This window comes from Chamaea fasciata, unplaced genomic scaffold, assembly GCF_029207755.1.
Source record: "Chamaea fasciata isolate MVZ Bird 193981 ecotype frontalis unplaced genomic scaffold, bChaFas1.0.hap1 SCAF_6, whole genome shotgun sequence".
Lineage (NCBI taxonomy): Eukaryota > Metazoa > Chordata > Aves > Passeriformes > Sylviidae > Chamaea > Chamaea fasciata.
In genome coordinates, this window is record NW_027094091.1 from 16,492,443 (window position 1) to 16,517,342 (window position 24,900).

The 24,900-nt window shown below is 36.1% G+C and overlaps 1 protein-coding gene across 1 annotated transcript in view; it reads left to right on the top strand.

Moving 5' to 3' along the window:
* The window catches only part of SLIT2 (slit guidance ligand 2), a 128,146-nt gene that overhangs the window by 33,898 nt on the left and 69,348 nt on the right, over positions 1-24,900 (top strand). Inside the window, exons 4-10 of the mRNA XM_066184901.1 lie at positions 187-258; positions 2,999-3,162; positions 5,540-5,678; positions 21,442-21,513; positions 22,106-22,177; positions 22,692-22,763; positions 24,629-24,772. Coding sequence (XP_066040998.1) covers positions 187-258; positions 2,999-3,162; positions 5,540-5,678; positions 21,442-21,513; positions 22,106-22,177; positions 22,692-22,763; positions 24,629-24,772 — 735 coding nt within the window. The remainder of the gene's footprint in view (positions 1-186; positions 259-2,998; positions 3,163-5,539; positions 5,679-21,441; positions 21,514-22,105; positions 22,178-22,691; positions 22,764-24,628; positions 24,773-24,900) is intronic.

The following is a 24,900-nucleotide window of genomic DNA, read 5'->3' on the forward strand; positions in this document are numbered from 1 at the left end:
GATTTTGTTGGGGATTCAACAGGATTTTCTTGGGGATTCAACAGGAAGGAAAGATATAACTAAAAGCAGGGAATTTTTTCCTGATACCCATCCCTAAAAACAGTACACTATGGCTTTCATGCTGTGCCTTTTTTTAATTGTGACAAAATTCTTAAGATGTTAATATGCTTCTTCTTGGCTTTGCAGCACTCTCAACAATAACAACATCACTCGACTATCCGTGGCAAGTTTCAACCATATGCCCAAACTCAGAACATTGTGAGTAGTCCCACTGAAGCTGGCTGCCATTCTTATCAGTCCAGTATTTTTTTTTTTTTTACCCTTACAAGTTTTGTCAGGGGTCTATAAATACATATACAGGCAAAGCAAACATAAGCTCAAATAAAAAATATTGATGTCTCATGAGGTTGATGAGTGTGAAGTCTGTGTGTGCGTCTGTGTAAACTAATTCTGAAAGGTAAACCTAACAAGTGACCCCAAAGCTATACCTGGGGCTCAGGAGATAAAGAAAAAGTTGGGTCCTTTTTCATCAAATTTTTTAGGATATGAAATTAATAACTCCATAAAAACAGTTTCACGGCCTCTTCCCGAATGGGATTTCGATAGTGCTGCATTCAGTCACAGAAAAGCTTCACCTTCTAACCAAAAAAAGATGAGGGCAGGGGGAATTCTTCTTACGTGTTACAGCTATACAGAGAAATAAATTGATGTTTTTTGAAAGTAAAAAATTTGTTTTACTTTGAGCTATTGAATGGGTCACATTTCATTTAGGAACATTGGAGATTATGTGATTGACTGTCAGATGTGATAAATGGGAAATCTTTATGCTTTTATTACTGTACTGCTAGCAGACCTAATTAAACTAAACTGGCTTGCCAACATTCTTTGTAACATAAAATTATAGCATCATCCGGTAGTGCTATTATAATTAAAGTTGTGTCAGCATTTACAATAAGGTCCCCATTTTTAGAGGTTATGACTTTGACAGAGGAACTCTTCAGGCTCCTAAAACAAAGCACAGTGAAAAGACCGTGTATCCAAGTCATATGGGCTGGAAGGAGGTTTTCGCATATCTATATTGACTACAAATAAATCTAGATTGTGTTGACCGGCAAAACCAGGTTTAGTCCAGTCACTTTTAAACAGATTTTCCAATGAAGTGGAAATTAAGTAAGAATGGAATCTTTATATCAGAGCTCAAGAGTAGCTATTAGTGTTAAAGAATTACTTTTACAAAAAACCTGTCTCGTCTCTTTTACCCATGTTGAGCACAATTGTTCTGAAATCAGTAGGACTAATCACCTGGGTTAACATATGACTTGTAACTGAAGAAACTTCACACAGGTGAGTAGTTCTGTTGATTTCATAACAGAATCGCAGCTATTCTTCCTTGGACAAATCCGAGAGTACTTAAATAGGGCTGACCATGGGCTTTTGGTCACCTCAGGTAGGTTTTGATAATAGAATTTCTTTCTGTTCTTTCAGGCTGGAGTCATAAAAATGTGCAATCTGTACTTTTTTCAAACTTTCAAATACAGTTTCTGGTTTGAACCATAAAATAGAGTTAATCAAATTAGCAATGTTTACATTTTCTTTGGTTAGGATATTTCATTTTCTGAAAATATATTTTAGAAACAAAATAAACTGGACACACAGAGTCCTGGATTATAGCTGAAACGTCCCATTTGCAGTCAGAATATGCTTGTATAAGTATACTGATTTCAGTGGCACTACTTCTGATTTGTGATGGTCTTCATGCCTACAGCTGGCCACAGATCGCACTGAATGAGTGTGCTGCACTGTGAGTGTATTTGCAAAGCACCCACCCCAGAATTAGTACAGGGAAAATATATTGCCTTTAATTTCTAGTCATTTATTGGGGGGAGGGGGGGGGGTGAAGTGTTGGTTAATATTTTAGTTTATGTTGGTTACACATTTCATGTTGCTTTGCAGAATTATTTTCTAATGGATTAGTTACTCTTTGTCTACATCCTGAATTTCCTGCACTTCCTTTCCACTTATTTAGTTAGGATTGAGCACATCAGCTTAAAAGGACCAAAATGGCATGGCCCTATTATGGACGATTCTGAGTAGCGATGTGATTTATAGCTGTGGACATCCTTTTTGGTAGTTTAAGAAAATGTAAGAGCCAGAGAAGGGTAATTTACCTAATTTAGTGAATACATTTGTCTGGTATTTTATCAATGGCAAAGTGCTTTTTCCACTTGGCAAGGAGCCATGGTCTTGTGTCAGACCACATCAACAAAGAGACAACTTTCTTAATTCCATCACTTGCTTCTATTTAGTCTTTTAATTAATTTCAGGCATTGCTTAAAATGTAGACCCCTAGCAGCCAAAAGCAACTAATCCCACTTTCTGCTATTAAACAACTAGAGAGGAAATCAGAAAAGAGATGTGAAAGAAGGTGCTTTATATTGAGTTATTACTCTATCTTGTTCAGCAGAAAATGAGTCTGACCTGTTAAAGGGATCTTTCGGGCTGTTTCTATAGAGACTAATAATGGCCAGACGTACAGATATATCTACTTGGAAACAAAATCTTTTATTAACCCTTTATTTCTGATATTAGAGTATTACCTCTCAAGGGCAATTTTCTTGAGATTTTTTTGTCTTATTCACTATTTATGGAGATCTGGACTAAAGAGACTCATGTCATCTTTCAAGCTTCTGTATATTTACTTTTTTCTTTTAGACAAGAAACAGGAAACTACAGAAAAGTTAATTTATTAGGAAGACTTCTTTTTTTCTTCCAGTTAATTAGACTGCAAATAAAAAGTAATTTTGCAGCTTGTGTAGTTTAATTTATTAACTTGTAACTCCCAGACTTTCAACGAAAGATGTAAAAAAAGTTAATGGTTGGCGGTTTTATTAATAAATTGGCGCAGTTTCTTGCTGAAGGGAGGGCTGGGCAAACCGGCTGCTTTTCTGTTTGTTCTTCCTAACGGGGGGTGTTTTGTTCCCTGTTTGGTTCCGCGCAGCCGCCTGCACTCCAACAACCTGTACTGCGACTGCCACCTGGCCTGGCTGTCGGACTGGCTGCGGCAGCGCCCGCGCGTCGGGCTCTACACGCAGTGCATGGCGCCCTCGCACCTCCGCGGGCACAACGTGGCCGAGGTGCAGAAGCGCGAGTTTGTCTGCAGCGGTAAGAGAAACCCACCCGGCCCCTCGTGCCCCCAGCCACGCCCGCTGACACCTCAGGGCTCACTGCTAGGGATGCCTGCCGACTCCTGTTGGCTTCTGCACCATCCGAGCATGAGTGCTTGTTAAGAGAAACTCAACCGTTTTTTATTGGTGTTTGTGGGGCTGCGCGTGTCCTTGCAAATTTTGTGTAAACGTTGCATTCACGTAGATTTTTTATAGCCTTGTAAAAGTATTACTGGGGGGGAGAGATACAGGAAATGAAATAAAAGGTGTACTGGTTGAGAACATAAACCCGTTAATAATAAGGATTTTTTTTTTTAACCTTTACAGGTATATACTTGTTATTTTCTGACTTTTAAATATTAGTCTGAATCTCTAAGTAACTTTCTGAATTTTTGTTGTTATGCTTTAATGCGTAAGGTTATTTTTTGATGTGAAATAATGAAGTGACTAACAGTTCATTACTAATCACATTTTCTCTATTCAATTTTTTTTCCTTTATTTGTGTCTTCTAGATGAGGAAGAAGGCAAGTTTATCTTTCTTATTTAAATATTTTTACACTCAGATTGAAAATTTTCTGTAAATTTTGTCTGCTGTTTCAAGTTTTGCCAAGAACGTTAAAAACCAGCTGCAATATTGCTGTCTTTTCAGTGGTTCGGCAGGGTTTCTCCTACTGGTTGATTTTCTGCAAACCCCCAGAAGCCTATTGCCAAATACGCCAAAATTTGTACAGATCTATGTTTCTAAAACAGTTTTATGGAGAGCACAATGTTCTGTCCTTATGAAATAGCCTCTGACATTGAAGTGTAAGGCACTGCCATCTTCACACAGCAAATGCTAACAGTATCCTTGCCACTAATTCTGCCTTTATGTACATTTAAAAGGGCTCCTAACAAGATCATGTCATATATCTTACATGTAAATGTGATGGCTGCAGAGCCTGGGTGTCAAGAACAGTTTTATAACTTGATCATTATAATGCTGATTATTAGCGAGGGGAATAACCATGTTTTCTCTCTGTATCACTGTATTTTTGTTCAGTAAAGGTAGGTGAAACATTTCCTTACTGGTAGTATTAAAAGAGTAGTGTGTGTTATTAGATTTGATTGTTGTTTTTACTTTAATAACACAAACATAAATGTGAAATCCAATTATTATATTGTAAAATTCTGTCCCATAGAATCATAGAATGGTCTGGCTTGGAAGAGACCTTAAAAATCTTCTTCCAATTCTCCTGCCATAGTCAGGGACACCTTCCACCAGACTAAATTGCTCAAAGCCCCATCCAACTTGACCTCAAAATCTTTTCAGCAATTTAAAACTTGGACAGTTGTTAAATGAAGTTTTAAGTGGGAACAGCGTTGGCTGAAACTTAAATTATCAGTGTACCCTTCCTATACTAATACATGACAGCAAATATTGTGAGAGAGATCCTAAGTGAAATTGTGGTTTCGTAGTCAAGAAGTTGTTTCTTTTTTACTTGAGAATATCAAAACAGTCTCTAGATTTTTCTAACTTAATGAAAAAAGAAGGAAAAGGTTGTCGTGCCTTTATCATGTCTTTATGTCTTTCTGTAACATTATGAAACAACTGTACTGCATCATTAAATTGATAGACAAATGAGTGCATATAAAATGTGCAGTCTATCTATTTGCAGGAAAATATAATAAGGTTTTTAATTTCTAAAGCATACCTAAATATGAAATGATTAAGTTTAAATGCAATTAAAAATTTTGACTTTAACATACAACACTCAGAAATCAGGGGGGAACTCATGTGAACTAGCCACCTGAGTGACAAAGAATTTCAGATTGTGGGAGGAAGAAGTCTGCTGAGCTAAAACAGTGAGAGATGTGAAGTCAAAACTTTTATTTATTTTTGTGTGACTGAATGAAAATGTCATGAAATGAATAAAAACTCCAAAACTGTCTATGAGCAATACATAACTGAAGGACCATATTCAAATAAATATTTCCAGAACAGTACAAAACTGGCAGGTCACATTCAGTGCTCATAGCAAAGTTTATTCATTTCTCTTGATGTGCATTTTTTTAATACTATACAATATTCTGAAAACCTAATGAATCAGTAATTAGTTTTTAATAGCATACAAGAAATAAAATATATCTGAAAAATGGGTCACAGTCTTTTTAAATGAGGTGATTTTGAATGGCTGTTGCTAAAGAAGTTGAAAAATTATGTAGAGCTGTCACAATGGCCTTTGTCTTTCACCTCTCTGGGTTTTATCAGCATGCTAGTATTAACTGTGTGTTTCAAAAAATGCAGTTTGAAAGTACTGATGGACTAAGACATTTATTTTAGAAGTTTTGCCTTAAATTTTTCAAGTAAGTGTAAAATGTTGCACTTTCCTTTGCAGGTCATCAGTCCTTTATGGCTCCATCCTGCAGTGTCTTGCATTGCCCTGCTGCCTGCACCTGTAGTAACAACATCGTGGACTGCCGTGGGAAAGGCCTCACCGAGATCCCAACAAACCTTCCAGAAACCATTACTGAAATGTGCGTAATCTGACTTTTTTTCCCATTAACTAAAACAAAACATTTTTTTCCTATGTTTTAGGTTTTGTTATTTGCATAAATTAATGCATTATATAGGGTAGGAATTCTGGTATATACCTTCAACCTCAGATATAAAATCAAATATACAGGTGTATGAAAGAGTTTAAGACCTTTATGCTATCTAATGAGTTATCTTTGTATTTGCTGTCTCATATTTCATGAGTAAACTGCATTCTGAATTGGTTTATAAAGAGTTTGGGAATCCTTGCTCTTCTACAAGTGACTGGCTTTTCACTGCAGACTTTAAAGCCTGTTGCCTTCAGGGTCACTTTCTGTGCTGAGGTGAGATTAGTTTACTTCGTAGTAGCTGGTATGAGACCATGTTTTGGATTTGAAAATAGTGTTGATAAAACAGAAATATTTTCTGCACTGCCGAGTGGTGCTTAAACATAACAAGGCCTCTTCTGCTCCTCACCCAACTCCACCAGAGGAGGCTGGAGAGCAAAATGAGTTGGGAGAGGACCTAACTGGGGTAAGGGATATTCTATACCATGTTGGCATCATGCTCAGCACATACAGCTGGGGCAAGAACAAGAACGGTGAGAGGTTCAGAGTGATGGTGTTTATTTTCCCAAGTCACTGTTACATGTGACAGAACTCTGATCTCCTGGAGATGGCTGAACACCTGCCTGCCCTTGGGAAGTGGTGAATGAATTCTGTGCTTTGCTTTTTTTGCATGCAGCTTGTGCTTTACCTGTTAAACTGTCTTTGTCTTAGCCCATGAGTTTTTGCAGTTTTAAGCTTCTGATTCTCTCCTCCATTTTGTTGTGGGGGCAGAGAGTGAGCAGCTTTGTGAGGTTTAGTTGCCAATTGGGGTTAAACTGTGCCACTCACCTTCAGTCACTTTATTCATCTGCCTTCCTACTCGAGAGCCAGATCTTAGCATGAAAGATCAGCAATCCATGCCACCAATAATAAGTGTTCTGCTTAAAGCAGTATCCTCAGAGGGTAATCTGAGAAGGCAAGAGTAAAATGTAGTCAATTGTGTTAATAGCATCTACCTTTGTACAGAAGAACATGGACACTGGTAGTGTCCCATGATATGTCTTACAAAAAGTACCACCACGTCCTGATTGTAGAGCAGAGTCAGAGCCAGGGTGCTGTAGGGTGCAGTCCCCAAAAGCAACGTGGCTGAGAGGTTGTGTGGGTTGTATGTAGGAAAACTACTGCTGCATTGTCATCTGTGCAAGTGAGCAGCAAAAGCAAAAGGTGAGCTTGCTGTCAAGATGGACAGGGGCACAGCAACGTGAACATCTTTTTTATCTGGGATCAGCAGGGCCAGTGTTTTGGAAGGGAATCTGGGAGTTCCCTTCAGGGAGATAGTGGGAAAGTTGCTGTGATGACAACCTGGTAACTGAGGTCTGACTAGAAGTAAATGAGTTGGAGAAAATATTCAGAATAAAAAAAATTTCAGTATTTTGATGATACAAGATTATCTTGAATGTTTAAAATTAGGGCTCCACAATGAGATTTTAATTGGCTTGTTGATATCTGACCTGTGGTTTTGAACATTACAGGGTTGGAATTACCATAGTTTCTTCTTAGGATATGAATAATATGCTTTCACCACTTTCAGAATAATCCCTCTGCTTGCAAATAAAGTGAATCTTTCATAAAATCCATTGACAGTGCCCAGGAAGGCTGCACAGAACAGTGTTCTTTATTTAATAAGCTGTATACCAAAGTTTTTACTTGCATAAGTGCATCAATGTACATAGAGGAAAAATATTGCAAGAGGTAGGGAGTACACGTCAAATATTTTTTGCTTTATTTCTGGTGCTAACCACGGGATTACAGACACTGAAGTTTGCACTATATTTTTCTTAGATATGTAAAAAGTGCTCTTGAGTTTTAAGCATGGAATACTATGTTCTTCAGCAGTTTATTGGCCTGGAGAGTAAAAGTAACCATGTAGCAACACCTTCAGTATTTGGCTAAGCATTTAATGGATTGCGAACTTATGCTCAATGTTTCCTGCTAGCCTAGACATCATTTGGTTTCCAGAGTGAGGTTATTTCTCATTCTGAGATCTATAATCCATTAAAATACAGTGATATGTGTGCTTATATACATATGTACAGTGCATGTAGTTCATACTGATACAGTGTAAACTATCTGTTATCTGTCAATTGTATCTAGTTCGTAAGTTCTGGCTAAAAAAACGCAGACCACAGTATTTAGCTCAGGAGGTGTAAGAGGAGATAGAACATTAGAAAATCAAATTTTAGTAATCGTTTTGTATTAAACAGATGCACACCAATGAACGTTGGTGTGGTGACAGAACTTCAGTGATAGATTTTGAGTAACTCAGATGAGTACAATACAAGATGCGATTTGAACCATTGGTAGGCTAAACTTATCACAGGGAGAATAGCACTTTCCTGTTGAGTGGAAGGTAAGGTGAGAAATGAAGGCAGGAAGGAAGGAAGGAAAGAAATAAATGCTCTGAGATTGAGGGAAGAATCTGAGATTGAATGGAAGAATTAGAGTCCTTTGATACTTTGATCATGTATTTGCTGAGAATCACAGGATTGTTTCTGCTTCATTGTCAATATATTGGAGAGGAGTTAAAGTTTTGACAAATGCATTTTGCTGTTTATACGGAGAAAGTTTTATGCTATACTTACTGCTTTAATGTAAAAAAAACAATTAGTGATAGTTGTCTTATGATTCTTATGGATGGGAGGTGTATTTAGCTTCATAGCATCAAAAGGAATGAGAGAGAGAAGAGGTTGGAAAATGAGTGGTTTATGGAGTTAAAAAGGTTTTATCAATAAAGAGGTGAGGGAAATCTGAGACTGGATCAAGCCAGCACTTCACCCTGGCCAGTGAGTGGCCCATATCAGTTGTTCCTAAAGAATATTTTGGAAACAGAAATGTACAACTTCAGAAATAAAATACCAGTGGCACAGATATTTTCTTTGCTCCCGATAAGTGTTGGGGTTGCTCTGAAACTTGAAAATCTGCAAAAATTTTGGGGAAAAAAGGCTTTTCTTTTAAATATCCAATCTGCTTTAAACCCTACTGTGTTTACATCTTCACATTAAGATAATAAATTTTGGGGGAGGGAGTTGTGCTCAAACTCTTCCAGTTTAAAATACAGTTTTTTAAAGGTTGGGGTTTTTTTGTTTGTTTGTTTTTTTGTTTGGTGTCTGTTTTTTGTTTTGGTTTTTTTGGGGGGGGTTTTGTAGAGAGAAGGAAAATACAGTCACATACGTCATTTTCTCTGTCACCTTCTATTTTACGTGCCATCTTCATTCATCTCTTCTCTGAACTAATGTTCCAACTCCATTCAATATTTTTGGATGAAAAAACCTTCCTTGTCTTAACTAGTCTCATCTTATTTTTCTGAAATACTTGTTTTGCAATTTTTTTTCATCTTCAATGACCAGAGTTTAATACAATATTCCAGATAACAGTGAATCATCAGGTTTTTATAACAGAATTTTACTTTTCTTTCATTTGCCTTTTGCAACCTGATAATCACTTGCATTATTTAACTGCCAGTACATGTTGCACCATGTTTTAACTTGATCTAGCCCTACAGAGTCCTAGGTCTTTTTTTTTTAGCTGTTATGATTTCGTCAGGAACAAGAAGTCGGTAAATGTAATCCTATTATCGCATTCATAGACATTTCTGACACTGAATCGGGTTGTATGTCACGTTTTAAAGCTGGTCTATGAAAGACTTCAGTCCTCTCTGCTTTAAACTAAATTTAACTTGCAGGGAGATTGTGACATTCCAGTATTGTTATCATACAATAAGTGTTTTAAAGCTTCATTTTTTGAAAAAGTCCTCTGCAACTGTTGCTTATAGCAACCCCTTGAGATTAGATTGAAAAGAATGATTGTATCCCACAAAATAAGCTGTTTTTTCACTTATTTCTTGGGCGATCTTGTTGTCAGTGTGCCAAGATGGTAACTGACAGTAAACACTTGAAGAGCTGAGCCCGTGCTGTCACGGCAGCGTTCGGAGTGCTAGGGAGTTGCTGGGCATGAGGCAGAGGGTGCAGTGGGCGCTGCATTTCCACCATCAGTGCAGTCCCCACACACATGGCTTCATTACCTTCATCACCCTGTAAGCACATGCTTTGGCAGGAGCTCCCCAGTTCTCAGTGAGAGGGGGAGAGAGAAATGTGCTGGCTCCCTGTTGTTTTCTGAAGGATGTACAGGCTTTAACAGCCAATTTATTATTTATTCACTCATCTTTATAATACTACCAGATTCCTGTGCACACTGCAAGAAAGTTAACTTTATGCTTCTTATTTACCTGCACCAAAGAGTGTTCAATCTTTTCAGTATCTTTCCTTTTTTGCCAATCTTTTGCTGTATTTTCATTTGAAGATTTCCTACTTTATTGATAGGGACATTAGAAAAATCCACAATACTTCCAAATTCCCTTGCTCTGAACATGTTTCTCTGCCCTCTGTCCCCTGTTTATGAGCTGAGTCTGAGGAATCCAGTGCTGAGTACCACCTGCTTGTCATATTGTGATTCAGCCAACTTCATGGTACACAAATACCTCCGGTGCTTGCCGCTTTCCATCCTTTTGTCTTTTCTTTATTGTAACTCATATAATAATATTTTCCTGTGAAGTGACATTAAACTTTATTGTCAACCCTCCTTCACACAGGTGTTTAAAATCTGACAACTTATTTTTGTGAGATTTTGTTTTTCCACCCATATCTGCCTCTTACTTATTTGTTCTCATATGGAGAACAGGTTATTATTAATAAGAGTATAATCCATATTTACTTTTTAAAGATCTATAATTCCATTTATTTTCAAATGAGATTCTTTTGAAGTTCATCTTCAAGACATGCTAATGGGTTTGTGATATTTTGCCAAGCTCTCTGTCCATTTTTCCTGTTCTTTCTCTCTGTGGAAACCTTGACCTCAATCAGCTCCTCAGTACCCTATGAAACACTGATTTCTTAACTTTGTTTGAAAAAAAATGTTGTGTGATCTGCTTCTGCACAGGAATACTTTGAATTCATTACCTTGTCAGTCTGTTTGGAACAATGTTGTATAAAACCAAGCAGTATATTAATAACGTTGCTTTCTCTATCCTTTTGATAAATATAATAAAATCACAGGTTTAAAGTGTATATTGCATGTTGACAATTCTATGCTTTTTTGTTTCTCCCTATGGGTTTGATAAATTAACTTGTATCCAAATAGTGGGTTAAAAGAAGAACCCTTTAAATGGAATATTGAATTTCTTAAGTATTATACATCGGCGCTTTCCATTGAGTAAAATTTTGCTTGTTGAAGCTCTGAGTTAGCTCTCTGTGGAGAAGTACAAGAAAAGACTTTCTGTTTAGTCTAATACTGATGTTGTGGCTTTACATTGCCTTGATAGCTCTACAGTAGTCTTGGAATGCTGTTTTAAGACATTAGGGACTGTCTTCTCAGGCTAATGGCTACTGCCTCTGTAGCAGAGCTGGCAAGGAGAGCATGCGCTTGCGCTGCGCTGCAGCCTGTCTGTCTCTGAGTTCAGTGTGAGCTCCTAAACCGCTGAGAAAAATAGTTAGCACTGGAAGCTGAAGTGGTTGAGGAACAAGCAGGCAGGTGTGATGGTGGGAGCAGGTGGAGGCAGAGCCAGTTGCCAAAATGCTGTTTCATCCCAGTGTAGTTGGATTTACTGGTGGCTGTCAGGGTGCTGCTGAGCCGATTTTGTCATACTCTGTCTGACTTCTCAATTGGTACAGAAGTCAGTTGGCTGAAAGCAGCAATTCTCGCTGCACCAAGGCAGTCGGCAGGTGGTGTATTGTCTACCAAGTGCCTCTTGGGAAGATGCCTTCAGAAACGTGACTGCTTATCTCCAAGTAGCTGCCAGTGAAAATGAAAGGAGAATAAAACCTGTGGTGTCCTCTATTTTTCCCTTCTGTTTGATAAAGCTTGGAGCAAAATTAAGTACTCAGCATCTCAGTAAATGTAATTCTTAATCTGTATTGAATTAGTACAATTGTATCTGTACTAGTTACACCCTTTCTCCAAAATTAATCCTCACTTTATTATCTAAACTCACAGACAGCCAAATAGACTTCTCTTTTCAGGATTTATCCAATCAATGTGATAATATTTGAGAAAGAAATAATTCATATTCCATACAAATTTTACAAAAAATTGGTTGAGCACCAAAACTCCTCCAGTTTTAGTGCACCTCTGAATTCTACAGAAAGCACAAAAAATAAAAGGTTGCAGAGATGTGAACCTCTGTCTCTGGTTCAAATGAATAGATTTCATACCATGAGTAACCTGCAGGAAACATTTTGGGAACTTAAAAAAATTTCCCATAGATCTGTTATTTTAATGTCTGTATTGTAACATTGTGAGGCAAAATACAGTGCCCATAAATAATATGAATACTCTTTCAACTTTTGTTATTTAATATACCTTACTTTAGTATTTTTTCATTGACTTAAGCAAAGCATGATACATTATACATTAATTCATCTCAAACATCATAATTTGACTTGGTTTAGATTTTTTTTCTTTGAACCTCTCTCCTTTTACAGAATTTTTTAGGAGATGCCCTTTCATTGGCATGTTCAATCTGTTACACTTAACCAACTTAAGTGGCCTCACGCACCTAGTGCTTTCCTCCTTTGTCATGCAATTCATGTATTAAAGGCATTAAATGTCATTAAGGTTCAAAACTACTACTTTAATTGGTGCTAGAAATTATAGCCTTTCTAATGGCAATAGCATTTATCAGCCTCTATGCCGGCATTCCTTCCACATTTTGGTTTTTCATCACTGTAATCTCTTTTTGCTTGGTTTAATTTCAGGATTCACCTTTTGAAAAATTCTTTGAGAATGATCGGCAGAAGTAATTCTGGTTCCCTTCGAATAGAGACTTTTTTTGGCACGTGTTCAAACAGACTGTGAGAAACCAAACACATAACAACCCAGCAACAATTCTATTAACTGTACTGGTACCTTATCCCAGAATGGTGTGACAGGCCTTTATTTCAAAAGAGGCCGAAAAGCCATTAATGAGCTAGACCTAGCTTCATGAAAATGCCACTCTTATATTCTTCTGATTTTCTTTTCTCTTTCATGGCTTGAACCTGTCAAAGTGGTTCCAAAACTTCTTTCCTTACTGTAATATTATGCCTAAATGAAAATAAATAGATCTGCCGTAAGTGTTTCTTAGGGTTGGCAGAGGGGGAAGCGGGGGAAGGAGTACCTGCACTGATGACCATGAATTTGTACAAATGATGATTATTTAATCAAAAAGAGCACAGAATTAAATTACATATTCCTTCACTTTTTTATATATTAAAAAAATTAATAACCAAAGGAAGTACTTAATTAAATTCTTCTTTTTCAGAAGGACAATAGTCACTACAATGGCGTTTTGGGGAGGAGGGAGTTTTGCTGGAGGGAAGGATGGCTGGAGGATTGCCACTGCTAAATAAAAAACAGTTTTATAGATAATTTTCGTCTTTGTAACAGGCAGAAAAGACCCTAAACCACATAGCATGTGAAATGAAAAAAAAAAAAAAAGGGAGTCAGGAATTTTTACAGTTCACCTTCACAATCCAGTGTACTGAAAAGCCCCTGACTTCTTATTACTATAGGCTTCAGAATAAAGTTTTTGTTTCATGTGAATGGAGCTTTATAATGTTTGAAAGGCAAAAATAGAAATTGTATAGTGGTTTCGTGACAACATTATTTACATTTTCCATGAGTTTCCTAATTTTTTCCTCAGTCTTGTCTTATCTTACCATCCTGATTTCTGGCTATTTTTCTTCATGTGTTCTTCTTCCCATCTCATTTCTTCTTATACTTTGTTTTCATAAGTGCTGATTAATGATTGTGTGTTATGCCAAGCACTCAACTACGTCTTGGTGAGCTGTTTGAAATTAGGCAGGATTAAAAGCTCCTGAGATTGCTTCTCACAGTAACACTCGGATTATATTAAAGGGGAAGGGAGAAAAAAGGAAGTGAAAGGAGAAAAAGAAGAGGAAAAGAGGGGAAAGGAAATGAGATCTGACAGAACTGATTTTGACAGATGGACTTAACCAAGATAAAGTGGTCTGATCGCACTGTAGACACTGGAGAAGTGCTTTACATACATGAGGAGTTTTATTTGAGTACTGTGACCATAGAGGCATAGTGAATTTTCAGTGAAATCTAGAGCTTTTGCTTCTGTTTTGACTAAAATTTAATGCATTTTTATGTCCAAAAGCTTATATCAAATAATAATAGTACATAATCTTCAGATGCAATATTATTAGTTATAATGTATTGCTTACGTCTGTATTCATGAGAATTCCTAAGAGGAGGCTTTACATATGGAGGAGGACCAAAAAGGTTCCTAATGAAACGGAAGTACCTGCTGCATAATAGCGGACATGAAAATAAAATTTTAGTATCAGTATACACTGCAACTGAAATTTACCATGTTCTACAGCACCTAATTTTAAAAAAGTCCTTGGTCCTGTTTAGTTGGCTAAATGTTGCAAATAAGGTCATAAACACTGAAAATCTTTGCATAAAAATAAACATGATACTGTATTATAATTTTCCTAGGAAGGTTTTACGATTTGCCACTCACTGACCTCCGTCTACGACTCTTCATCAGTGTGTCAATGATGCAGTTCCCTTGCTGTGCTTTTCTGTGGTCTTGGGACGGTCATTATTTCTTAGTTAAAGCAGTGTTTATGCCCACTGCAATATAAAACAACTGATTTGTGTGCTTAATCAAAAATTCAGAAATTTGCTAAAATTTAAACATCTTTTATATGATATATGCATATAAACACAGAATAACTACATGTAAAAAAGGAAAAATGCATTAAAAGGCAGTGTATTGAATAAATGTGAAACAAATTAGAATGAGGTAAAGAAATCTGTTGAGGTATTAACTTCTTCACCTTCATATATTTAATTCACCAATGCAGATTTCCCTGAATTACCTGTAACATATCTTTGGTGTTCCTATCTTAATATTTCTTGGGCAGAATTTAAAGCATATTCCATTTAAATGCTTAAAAAATAGATGATTTTGCTACTAGCTTAGCTAATCCTGCCTGCTTAACACACACAAGAGAATTGATTTGTCATGCTCTTACTCAAATATCTTCCTAATCTGAAAATTACTGTAAATCATATTACTTTATTCTTTTTGGAAAACAAAAAACCAGCTTTTTCATTTGAGTTGTCAGATGTTTTTGTACGTATAGCATCTAATCTGTTCTTTATTAGCCTGTGTTCTGTGCTGCCATTGTTCACATCTTTGGCTTTCTTCATTCTCTTGTGTCCTATCTTGAAAACTAATTAAATTCAGACAACAGGGCAATTTCAAGAGTCAAGAGAACGTAGAGACACAGAACAAAACAACCAGACAAGAAGCATATGGAAGCAGTGCTGGTTTCCAGAAACCAGCAGTAGGTATTGGCCAGCATGAGCACCGTTCCACCTCTCGGGATTTTGTGCAATTTTCTCGTGGGTGTTAAGTAGAAGAGGCACCTTCTTCATCAGAGAAGACCTCTCTGATGCTGCCAAGGGAAAGAAAATAACTCAAGCATGGAATAAATGAGTATTTTTTACAGCATGAAGGGAAGCTGGAGAAGGCCCATGTCAGTTTTCCAGAAAAAACCCTGTAGGTTTCTGACCGCTGTGCCATACTCCAAAGGTGTTGTTAGTCTTAGATTTTATTTTCACACATGGCTCTTCACTGCTGATTACTTTTCCTCAGCAATTGTGTGAGTGAAGTAATTTGAGAAGAAACATGGATAGTGACTTTTCAGTATTTTTTGTTTTGTCATCATTCAAATGTTTCTTCATCAATTAAATTTATAATACATAGTAAAGTAAGCAACCACATATTCTCAGTTAAAAAGCTTTTTTAGTTTTGTGTCAAATTTGTAGTGCAAGATCACATATTATTTAGCAAGTAGTGAGGACTCCTGTCACCCTGGTGGTCTCACACAATGGGGGGATTTTCAAGGTAGTGTTTCTGCTCTTTTATAACAGGTGGGCGGATCCCTGCTTGTGATGGGCCAAGAGTGTAGCAGGATTGTATCCATTTTTTTGTGAATTTAAAACACTTATCTAAACAGCCTGACTAGTTGTGGTAGTATAAGAACTCTCATCAAAAATGGGCTAATTAAGAGAGACTGACTTGACTCTGGGTGAGTCAGAAGCCAAAGTACTAAGCAAATAATTATGTAACAAGTGGTGTATTTTGCTACAACCCCAACCTGTAACAACGGAGGAATGTCAAGCCCACCATCATTAGTGATGCTCTAGAGTTCAGAGCATGAGATAGCCCTTTCTGTAATGAAATGCAGGTTTGAGGCTTGCTTTTGAATACATGCGATGAATTGTTTAATAGCTTTAGAACTGCAATTCCTGTTACTTTCTTGATGTAATGCAGACTAAGGAGTTGTCTGTCATTTAAAACCAATCCCCCGAGGAAATATTTGATAGAACAATTAGAACTAGATGTTAACAGTTTGGCAAGCTTTAGGGCAACATTGACAGTGATTCTTTATATACAAATATTTAGAAAACTGTCAAACAGATTTATTAATACACAGACTTAGAGCCTGAAAGTAAGAAATGCAAGTAATGTAGTCATTCAAAATACATCTTTTGTTTTGTTAGATGTGGATGATATCATAGCTTTCAACAGAATTCTTCTGCTGCCAAGGCTAGAAGTGACAGTTAGTGAATTTAAGCACTCTAGAGGTGCGGTTCTGGAGAAACAAAAAAGGTACTTTGTTTAATAGCCTCAAGGATTCCTCCAGCAAGGGAGATCATTACTGTTTCCCTATTTTAAAAACAAACAAAAAAAGAAACCCCAAAATCTGGCAGATGTTGCATGTGATGAGGGATGTGTTGGCTGTGTATTGCAGTTCTTCAGATTCAGGAGCTTTTCTCAATCCCATCACTGAAATCTATTTTTTGGTTTTTTGACAGCTGTTTTTGCCATTTACTTTAAAAGCAGATGGGGAAAATGCAAAGAAGAGCTGTCAATTTTATTAACATGTATAATCAGCATCTGTGCAATACATCAGACTCATTTCACAGCTTACACTTTCTCTCTGTAGTAAAATTCTTTTGGGATTTCTTGACAGCTTTCTTGAAAGACTTTTTATAAATTAGGAAATACTGGAATTAAAAGTGTAGATTAATTAACTGCTAAAGCCACTATTCTGTCATCCAAATTTACTTAATCAAGATGTTATATTCTGATTGTTTAATTATAAAATATATGTCTAATTTGCTCCTCCATATTCAAATTCACATTTTCTTAAGCAAGATGTTTTATTTTATTTTAGTATTATGAAATGCTTTTAATACATCTCTGATCCCTTTACATGCATTTAGGTGCAGCACATCTCTGTGTATATTATTTTTACCATTCCCTACTGACAGAGTTTAATATCTTGTACCCCATCTGCATGATTTAAAGTAAAAATGGTTCTGTAGAGAACAGCATGTTTTCCATTCTCAGTCTGTCCTCTTTCCTGGTGCAGCAGTTCACAGAAATGACTTTTTATAGTGGGAAAATAAGCTAGTTTAAAAGTGTCAGTATAAATAAGCATGTTGTCTGTCTCTGTAAGTGCGGAAGTAGTAATCAGTAATGGTGTGCTGCAGGCTTATAGTACAGAACAGCATCCTCCTGGAAAGTGTCAAGTGATTTACATGTCACAGGGCTCTCTGGGGACCGTGTGGGAAGAATCTGTCTACTGGCTGGGGACCTACTTTGATTTGATTTGATTAGGTTGGAAGTCACAACTGCAGAAGCACCTTTATATCTTAGAATAGTAAGTGGTTGTACATTACAGTGTCTGCAGTGATAAGCAGAGGGGAAAGATTTCCAAAGAGAAATGTTCACAGTACATTTCCTAGATAGGGGAGATTAGGGAATAGTCTTCAAAAAAGGTTTCAACTAGTTTGGCAGCATTAAAAGACAGTAAAACACTTATGTATTGATGCAGGACTTCTTTGAAGTGAAACACTAAAAAGAGATGGAGACTAAATATTAAAAGCATTAATTGGCATTTGGGTGGTGGTGGGCAGGGTACTTTTTTTTTACTTGGGGCAATGCAAGCTTTGATGAAGAGTGTACTTAACCATCTTCCTCCATTTTCTTAGCTTATTAAATATGCCAGAAAAATTGACTGTGACTTTTGAGAAAGAAACCACCAAGGCACTGTTTATGATACATAGATGTTCATTTATAAGATAAAATGACTTCTGGAATGACTTTGAAAGGAGTTGGTGTGAACAAAATTTAATACAAATTTAATGGAAAAATACTGATTCAAGCTTTTTTTGTTGTTGTTCTTTGGTATTATAATACTACTTCTGGCCAAGTCATTTGCAAGCACTTAATGGCTGGCTTTTTCAGTAATTGATAACTATAACCCATCCTATTCCAGAATTAAAAATATTTCATTTAATATAGGACATTAATATAAAGGAGTTTTTAATTACTATGGGTTTTATCAGTAGAATGCAAATTTCCTTTAGATATTAGTCTATCTGTACTTTATGACTTGGGAATATGTCTAATTAGATTTTCTCTGGAATTTACACTCTGAAATTCAGCTGATTCTATGAAGATAAAGCAGAAAATTAAATTATTACAAAGCTTGAAAATGTGGTTTCATTTACTTTCTTTATAGACAAAGTGAGGCATAAAAGATTTTTCTTCTGTATTTATATAATCTTATTCTTCCTGACTTATGTTAATCTCATTTTCTAAAATGTGGTGTGTTTCAGTGCCTACACATTAGCCTAAGTTAAGAAACGGCATACTTAGATGATCCTACTTAAAGAAATCCTTTATCCAGAAAAGCTTCCCAGCACTGCACATTCTGTCTGGTAGAATGTAAATGTCTCACTAAAAAGAAATGTTAGGTAAAGTTGACATAAAGTTCATTTTCATATCCACCTGTGAATTGGTGCTAGAAGTGCTGGAAAATTAGCTCTCAGAAATATGTTGTAGCAAGACTTCTTTGGGTTTTGGGCCCATGTAATTTGTAGCCAAATTGGGCAGCAGTAAATGAAATCTGCTATTCAATCTTCTCATGCAATATGGCCTACATGGATCCTGTAACGTACTTCAGTTTATAGAATTAATATGTATTTTTAATTAAGAAAATAAACTGGAAAAAAACATTGTATCCTAATTTAATGCTAGACCTTGAGATACATGCCTTATCTTACTTAATTAAGATCATTATATGTTTAAAGATATGTGAATGTAGACTAGAGCCCCTCCAACTCTGGGTTATGAATCTCTGCATCTTGGACTAATAAGCAGCTTTTGTAAATGAGGCTTGCGATAGCCTCATGTGGGAACATTGCTACTGCAATACTTCTTTCCCATATACCCAGAAGCATTTTTGCCTCTCTGGCAATCCAAGACCTCCTCTGTATTATGGCCTAATCCTTCCCTGTCCTTTTTACCACCCCTCTCGTTTCCAGTCCTCTGCATACGCCTTATGTGTTTCCCTGTGCGAGATAACTCTTTGGCTGGTTTTCAGAGCTCCATATCTGATCACTGTCAGATTAGGCTATCCCTGGGGTTAGGCAGTTGGTTGCTGCCAAACAGAGTGTGTAACAGGAATGGATGGATGGCAACCATGCTATTCATGGCTGGGTTAATTTGGTTTCTCAACTCCTTCCAGTTACAAAAATGAGGAAGTTTTATTTTCTGGGGGGGTTTACCTGTCTCTGATTTAGCCACTTGAGTGGGAAAACTATCTTAGGTGATAACCATGCCCAATCTTTATTTTCTGTGAAACCTCACAGAAAATAAAGCTAAAATTTAAATGTAAGGATGGAAAATACTTGGGTGTGGCCTAACTTGGTGTTGGCCTTAACTTCCGCAAGCTTTTGCTTATTCAGGTGTTTGCCTTCTGCATCTCACCAAGTGTATAGGAGAGAAGTGACCCTGTTGCTTTGTATCCTGGTCAGTACTCCCAGTCTGTTGCAAAATGTGTTTCATGGGTCCAAAAGGCTCAGCCAAAGCAAGGATCATGAATGAGCATCATGTTTATAGAAAAAGTTTTCCATCCTGTGCCGTGGGATTCAGTGTTTAAAATACACCTGAAATCTACAGCGAGGTGACAACATTTTCCTAAAAAGGACTAGAGCAGTTGTGATGAAGTGAGATTTTCTTCATCCAGAAGGTTTTTCTGGAGCTTTTGGTTTTTTTTTTTCCTTGAGTTCATCATAAGCCATTCAGCAACAAATTCTGCAAAGTTAAAGCATGATCAGAGTAAAGAGATTTTAAGTATTAAATGTATCTCTATCTGAAAGAGACTTCATGAGGGCAGAAAAGAAGCTTCAGTTCAGCTATATCATGATCTCTTGAGAAACTTTACAAAAAGGAACTATTTCTGTTAAGTATTTTCTTGGAAAAGCTTACTCAAAATATATGAGTTTATTGTTTACACTGCACACACACACAGACTCATATGTCTCAATTAGAACAAAAGTGAAACAAGACAGTTAACAGAACAAGAGTAAAAGGAAAAAAAAATAGGCCAATGTTTCTGCGTCTAGATTTTAAAAGGCTCTTTCACCTTAAATTCTGAGGCAATATCCTTGTAAGTTAGAACAAGTGCAGTAAACTTGCAGATTTTTGATTAATTTTATTTAGAAGATTTTGGCATTGTCTTTATGTACATAAATCATAGAGTTGATACCTGTGCATGAAAGAGGGAAATAGAGAACTGTTTTTATAAGCATGGTATGTAGTTTGAATAATCATGGCTTTTCCTGTAGTACTCTTTGGTATAATAGCTTCTTCTGTCCACATGGCAGAAATTTGCACGGCCATAATCATGATATACTGAAGTGTGTAAGGAAGTAACTTCTGTTTTAAGTGTGCTCATCACTGGTTCTGTTTTGACTTGTTGGCACCTTGGCCATAGGTCTACACCGGCATTGATTTCCCATATGCAAACCTCCTACAAGTTCAAAAACTTCTTGGAAAATGATTTCCATCAGTAAATTCACACTTTACAGTATAGGAATTTTCAATTACAGTCACTATAGATACAAAACAAGCATTTAAAATACTTATTTAAAGAAGTTAGAAGTATGGCTGTGTAAATCTAATATTATATCTTAAAGAGAATATTTTGTGTAAAGTATCTAAAGAAATCATGTGCATCCTTAAAAGTATGGCAGTTGCCTTATTGCAGGTAGCAACATATATTATTTAGTCTGTAAGAATATTCCTCTCCCCATTCCCATGGTTTGCATATTTCAATTATTTAATAGAAATCTTTAGGAATTTCTGAATAAAAATTGCTATGCAAATTGCTATATGTGAATAAAATCTTGGGAGTAAATTAAGACAAATTCAAGATTGGAATTTTTGATGACAATTCTGTCTTAAAATTTAGAAAAATTTTGCAAGCTCTGAAAAAAGTTTTCTTTAAATATAAAATCAAGATTTGGTTTTAATTTACAATATTACTCTACAGGTAAAGAGGTTTGGCTGGTTGTTTGGTGGGGTGGTTTTTTGTTTTCTTTGGGGTTTTGTTTTTTGTTTCTGTTTTTGTTTTTTGTTTTTGTTATGAAAGAAATAAAAATTATACTGAAAAAGAAAGCAGAAGATATCATCTCTGTTGAAGTCTAGCCCTTCTAGTTTCTTATGGCTTTAGAGTCTTTTTTAGCATGGGGGTTGTACTTTTATGTTGTTGCTCTTCTTTTGCAGACGGTTAGAACAAAATTCAATCAAGGTCATCCCTCCTGGAGCTTTCTCCCCATACAAAAAACTTCGAAGAATGTACGTACCAAACAACTTACATTTGATAACACACATATACGTATACATATATATCTATATATCTATATATCTATATCAAGATAAAAAACAAGTCAAAATGGTCCAAGGGAACTGCAGTTACTGATATGGCAGCCTGATTATTGAGACCATAAAGCATCTTTGTAATAATAATAATTCAGGTTTTACGAAATATTGAAATTGTTTAATGTGGTTCTGCACAGAAGCAGTATGAAACTGTAGTGAAAATTCTTGTAAAAAAAAAGATACTGAGGATCATTTCAGATTATTTTTGAGGCTGTATAGCTCTTGGGTTGTAGTAAGCAGACGATTCTTACAAAATGCACTTAAGCAATTAGGAAAAGTAAATATTTTGGGTTTTTTTCCCAAGCATTTTGAACTATTTTTAACTGTGCGTTTTGTTACAGTGTACTGGCAATTTCAGTGGTTTTACATTAAAATTCTTTGGAAATGTCTCATGTAAATATTTCAATTTCTCTCGCCCATCCACGCTTAATTCTAATTACATATTATCCTAAAGTTCATTATTTTGAAAATAGTTTGAATTAATTGAATCGAATTTTATTTCTTTCAGTGACCTGAGCAATAACCAGATCTCTGAAGCAGCTCCAGATGCTTTCCAGGGCTTACGTTCACTCAATTCACTGTAGGTATCTCTTTGACCTGTAAACAGAAGCAAATTTCTCATATTCTTATAGTGAAACTATTTTGGCCTATTGGCTCTGTGCAAAATTTTGCTATAAAAAAGTTGTAATAATCATTTCAGAATAGTAGCGGTAATTGAATATTCTTTTACAGTTGGACACTAATAATGTATGAGATTTTTTACTAAGTGTGTTCATGGCAAAGAGTTGAACCAAGCCAAACGTCTTTTATTCCCCACTTAGCTGTTCTTGCAAAATTCAAATCCCTTATCAGGGTCCCTTGTTAAGCCTGTAATCAGTGAGGTGCTGATTCTGCAGAGAGCTCTTTGGGTTACACACCTTTTGGGATAGCATGTGATCCTGCTGCCTCACAGGACCACAAGGATATTGCACATATCAAGTGGTTGTTATTAAATTCATTTCAGGAAAATGGGAATTTCTCTATTTTTGAAGTCAAAATCTCCTAGCATATGCCTTTCGTAATGGTAGCTTTATTCGCTTTTTTTCCTGGTACAGAGTCCTCTATGGCAATAAAATCACAGAACTTCCAAAGGGCCTATTTGAAGGACTCTTTTCTCTGCAACTGCTGTGAGTATTTTTTTTTTATATTTATTCTATTTTGGGATCATTCAAAAGGGTAAACATGATGACAGATCTGTGCCAGAAGAAGAACTGGCAGGAAATCCCAAATAGAAGATCAAAGTACACTAAAACCAAGTTATGCTAAAACCAAAACAATCAAGACTGTTGTAGGCCAGCTTGCCATTCATCCATAAATTTGATCGTATCAGTTAATGTTTCAGTCTAAAATGCTTAAAATTAAATTATTCTTCTGTGTGGAATTTCTAAGGATAAAACTCATAAAGATAGGATACACTGTAAATGACAAATAGGACGTATATACTTGTGTGGGAACCATAGAAGGAATATTTGTGTGTTTTATGAAGAGAAAATATATAATGGAAATGCAGTGCAATTGTATTTCTAGTTGTACCCTTAAAAGAACAGTATTGCACCACAGTTTCATTGATGACTTCTGATGTTTTCTGACACCCTGTATGACTCTGAATCTGTGAACTTGAGCTGCTATTCAGTTTAACACTTTGGAAATTTCCGCATGTAACCTATTAAACCATTGATGTTTAGATTTTGTACTGGAATAAAGAATATCATGGTGATAAGTTTATCAAAGACTGTCATTATTTAGCAGAAGGGCAATAGGTGTACCATGTAAAAGAAATGTGTTAAATAGACCACAAAAAACAGTGGTGGTTTTGAAAGAACTTGTCCCAGAATAACTGACTTGTTGAGTCAGAGTCTTCTTAAAGAATTCAAAACATCATGACTTGTTTAGAATTATCTAATTTCCAGACTTCATCATGAAGTGGTTGGCAAAATGTCTATTACTAACAACTAATGGAAGATGGCAAACCAATAAATATATACAAAGAAAATGAAAGTTCTAGCACCACCTAGAGGTTTGCATTTTGATTTCCTAAAGTCACAAAAATAGTACAGCAATGGGCAGGATACGCTTTCCTGTTTTCCTTTAAAGATGTGTTCGTTATAAAATATATTTCAGATCTGTTGAAAACAAACAAAAAAAAGGTAAAAGACCTATCCTTCTCTCAAGTCTGTATTTGAAAAATGTCCGTGTCTTAATATGCATTATATAGATAGTACATTTAGGTCTAAGTAAATTTCTACTTGTGTGGCAAAACTTTTGATCAGAGCATTAGGTTTCAAATCCACCATTTCATTCCATTTTTGGCTCAAAATGGAAAGAAGTAAAAAATACTTGGTTATAAAAATGCATCTAATGGAATGGCTTTTTTTTTTTTTTTCGCTCTTCAAAAGGACTTGGTTTAGATTGGCTTGTTTGTTTTAACACTAAAAGTCTGGGAGGTACAGGGAAGAAAAGGTTCCCTTTGAAGATGCAGAGGAGAAAGAATCCAAGACAGATTTGGATATATTCCATGCCACCAGTTTTTACTACAACTCTGTTAATGTGGCAGCATGCTGATTAGTAACATATAATTAAAAGTGCCACTGCAAATCTCTTCCAGCTAATGAACACAGTGTTCAGTTCCTTTTTTGTTTGTTTATTTATTTGGCAAAAGAAACTAGTTTTCCTTGAATATACTTGATTTTTAAGGCTTTTTTCTTTGCACAGTGCACAAATACCACACAGACATTCTACCAGCGCATACAAGAAATGTGATTTGAGCTAAATAAATGTAAACATTTAAACTCCAAGGTTCAAATATGTAGGAATATATATATAACCCAAATAAAATACTTCACTGAAATTGCTTATGTCACTATCAATTATTTTTTGTTACTACATCACTTGTTCTGGTTGCAAAGGTGCACAAAGAATTGTCTGTGAAAAATGCTGAAGCTGTGACATGGAGCGATTTCTTTCAATTTATTAATTTTCTTCCATTAAACAGATTATTGAATGCCAACAAGATCAATTGTCTGCGAGTTGACGCATTTCAAGATCTGCACAACTTGAATCTTCTTTCTTTGTATGACAACAAGCTTCAGACCATTGCAAAAGGCACCTTCTCACCCCTCCGTGCGATTCAGACCTTGTACGTATGTTCTTGTTTATGGTTCTCTCAAGTATGACTTCATATTCTACAGTGCAGTAAAAGCACTGGGTACTGCTGAGACCAAAGGGAAATAATGTGTGATATTATTGGTTTTTTTTCTTCATGAA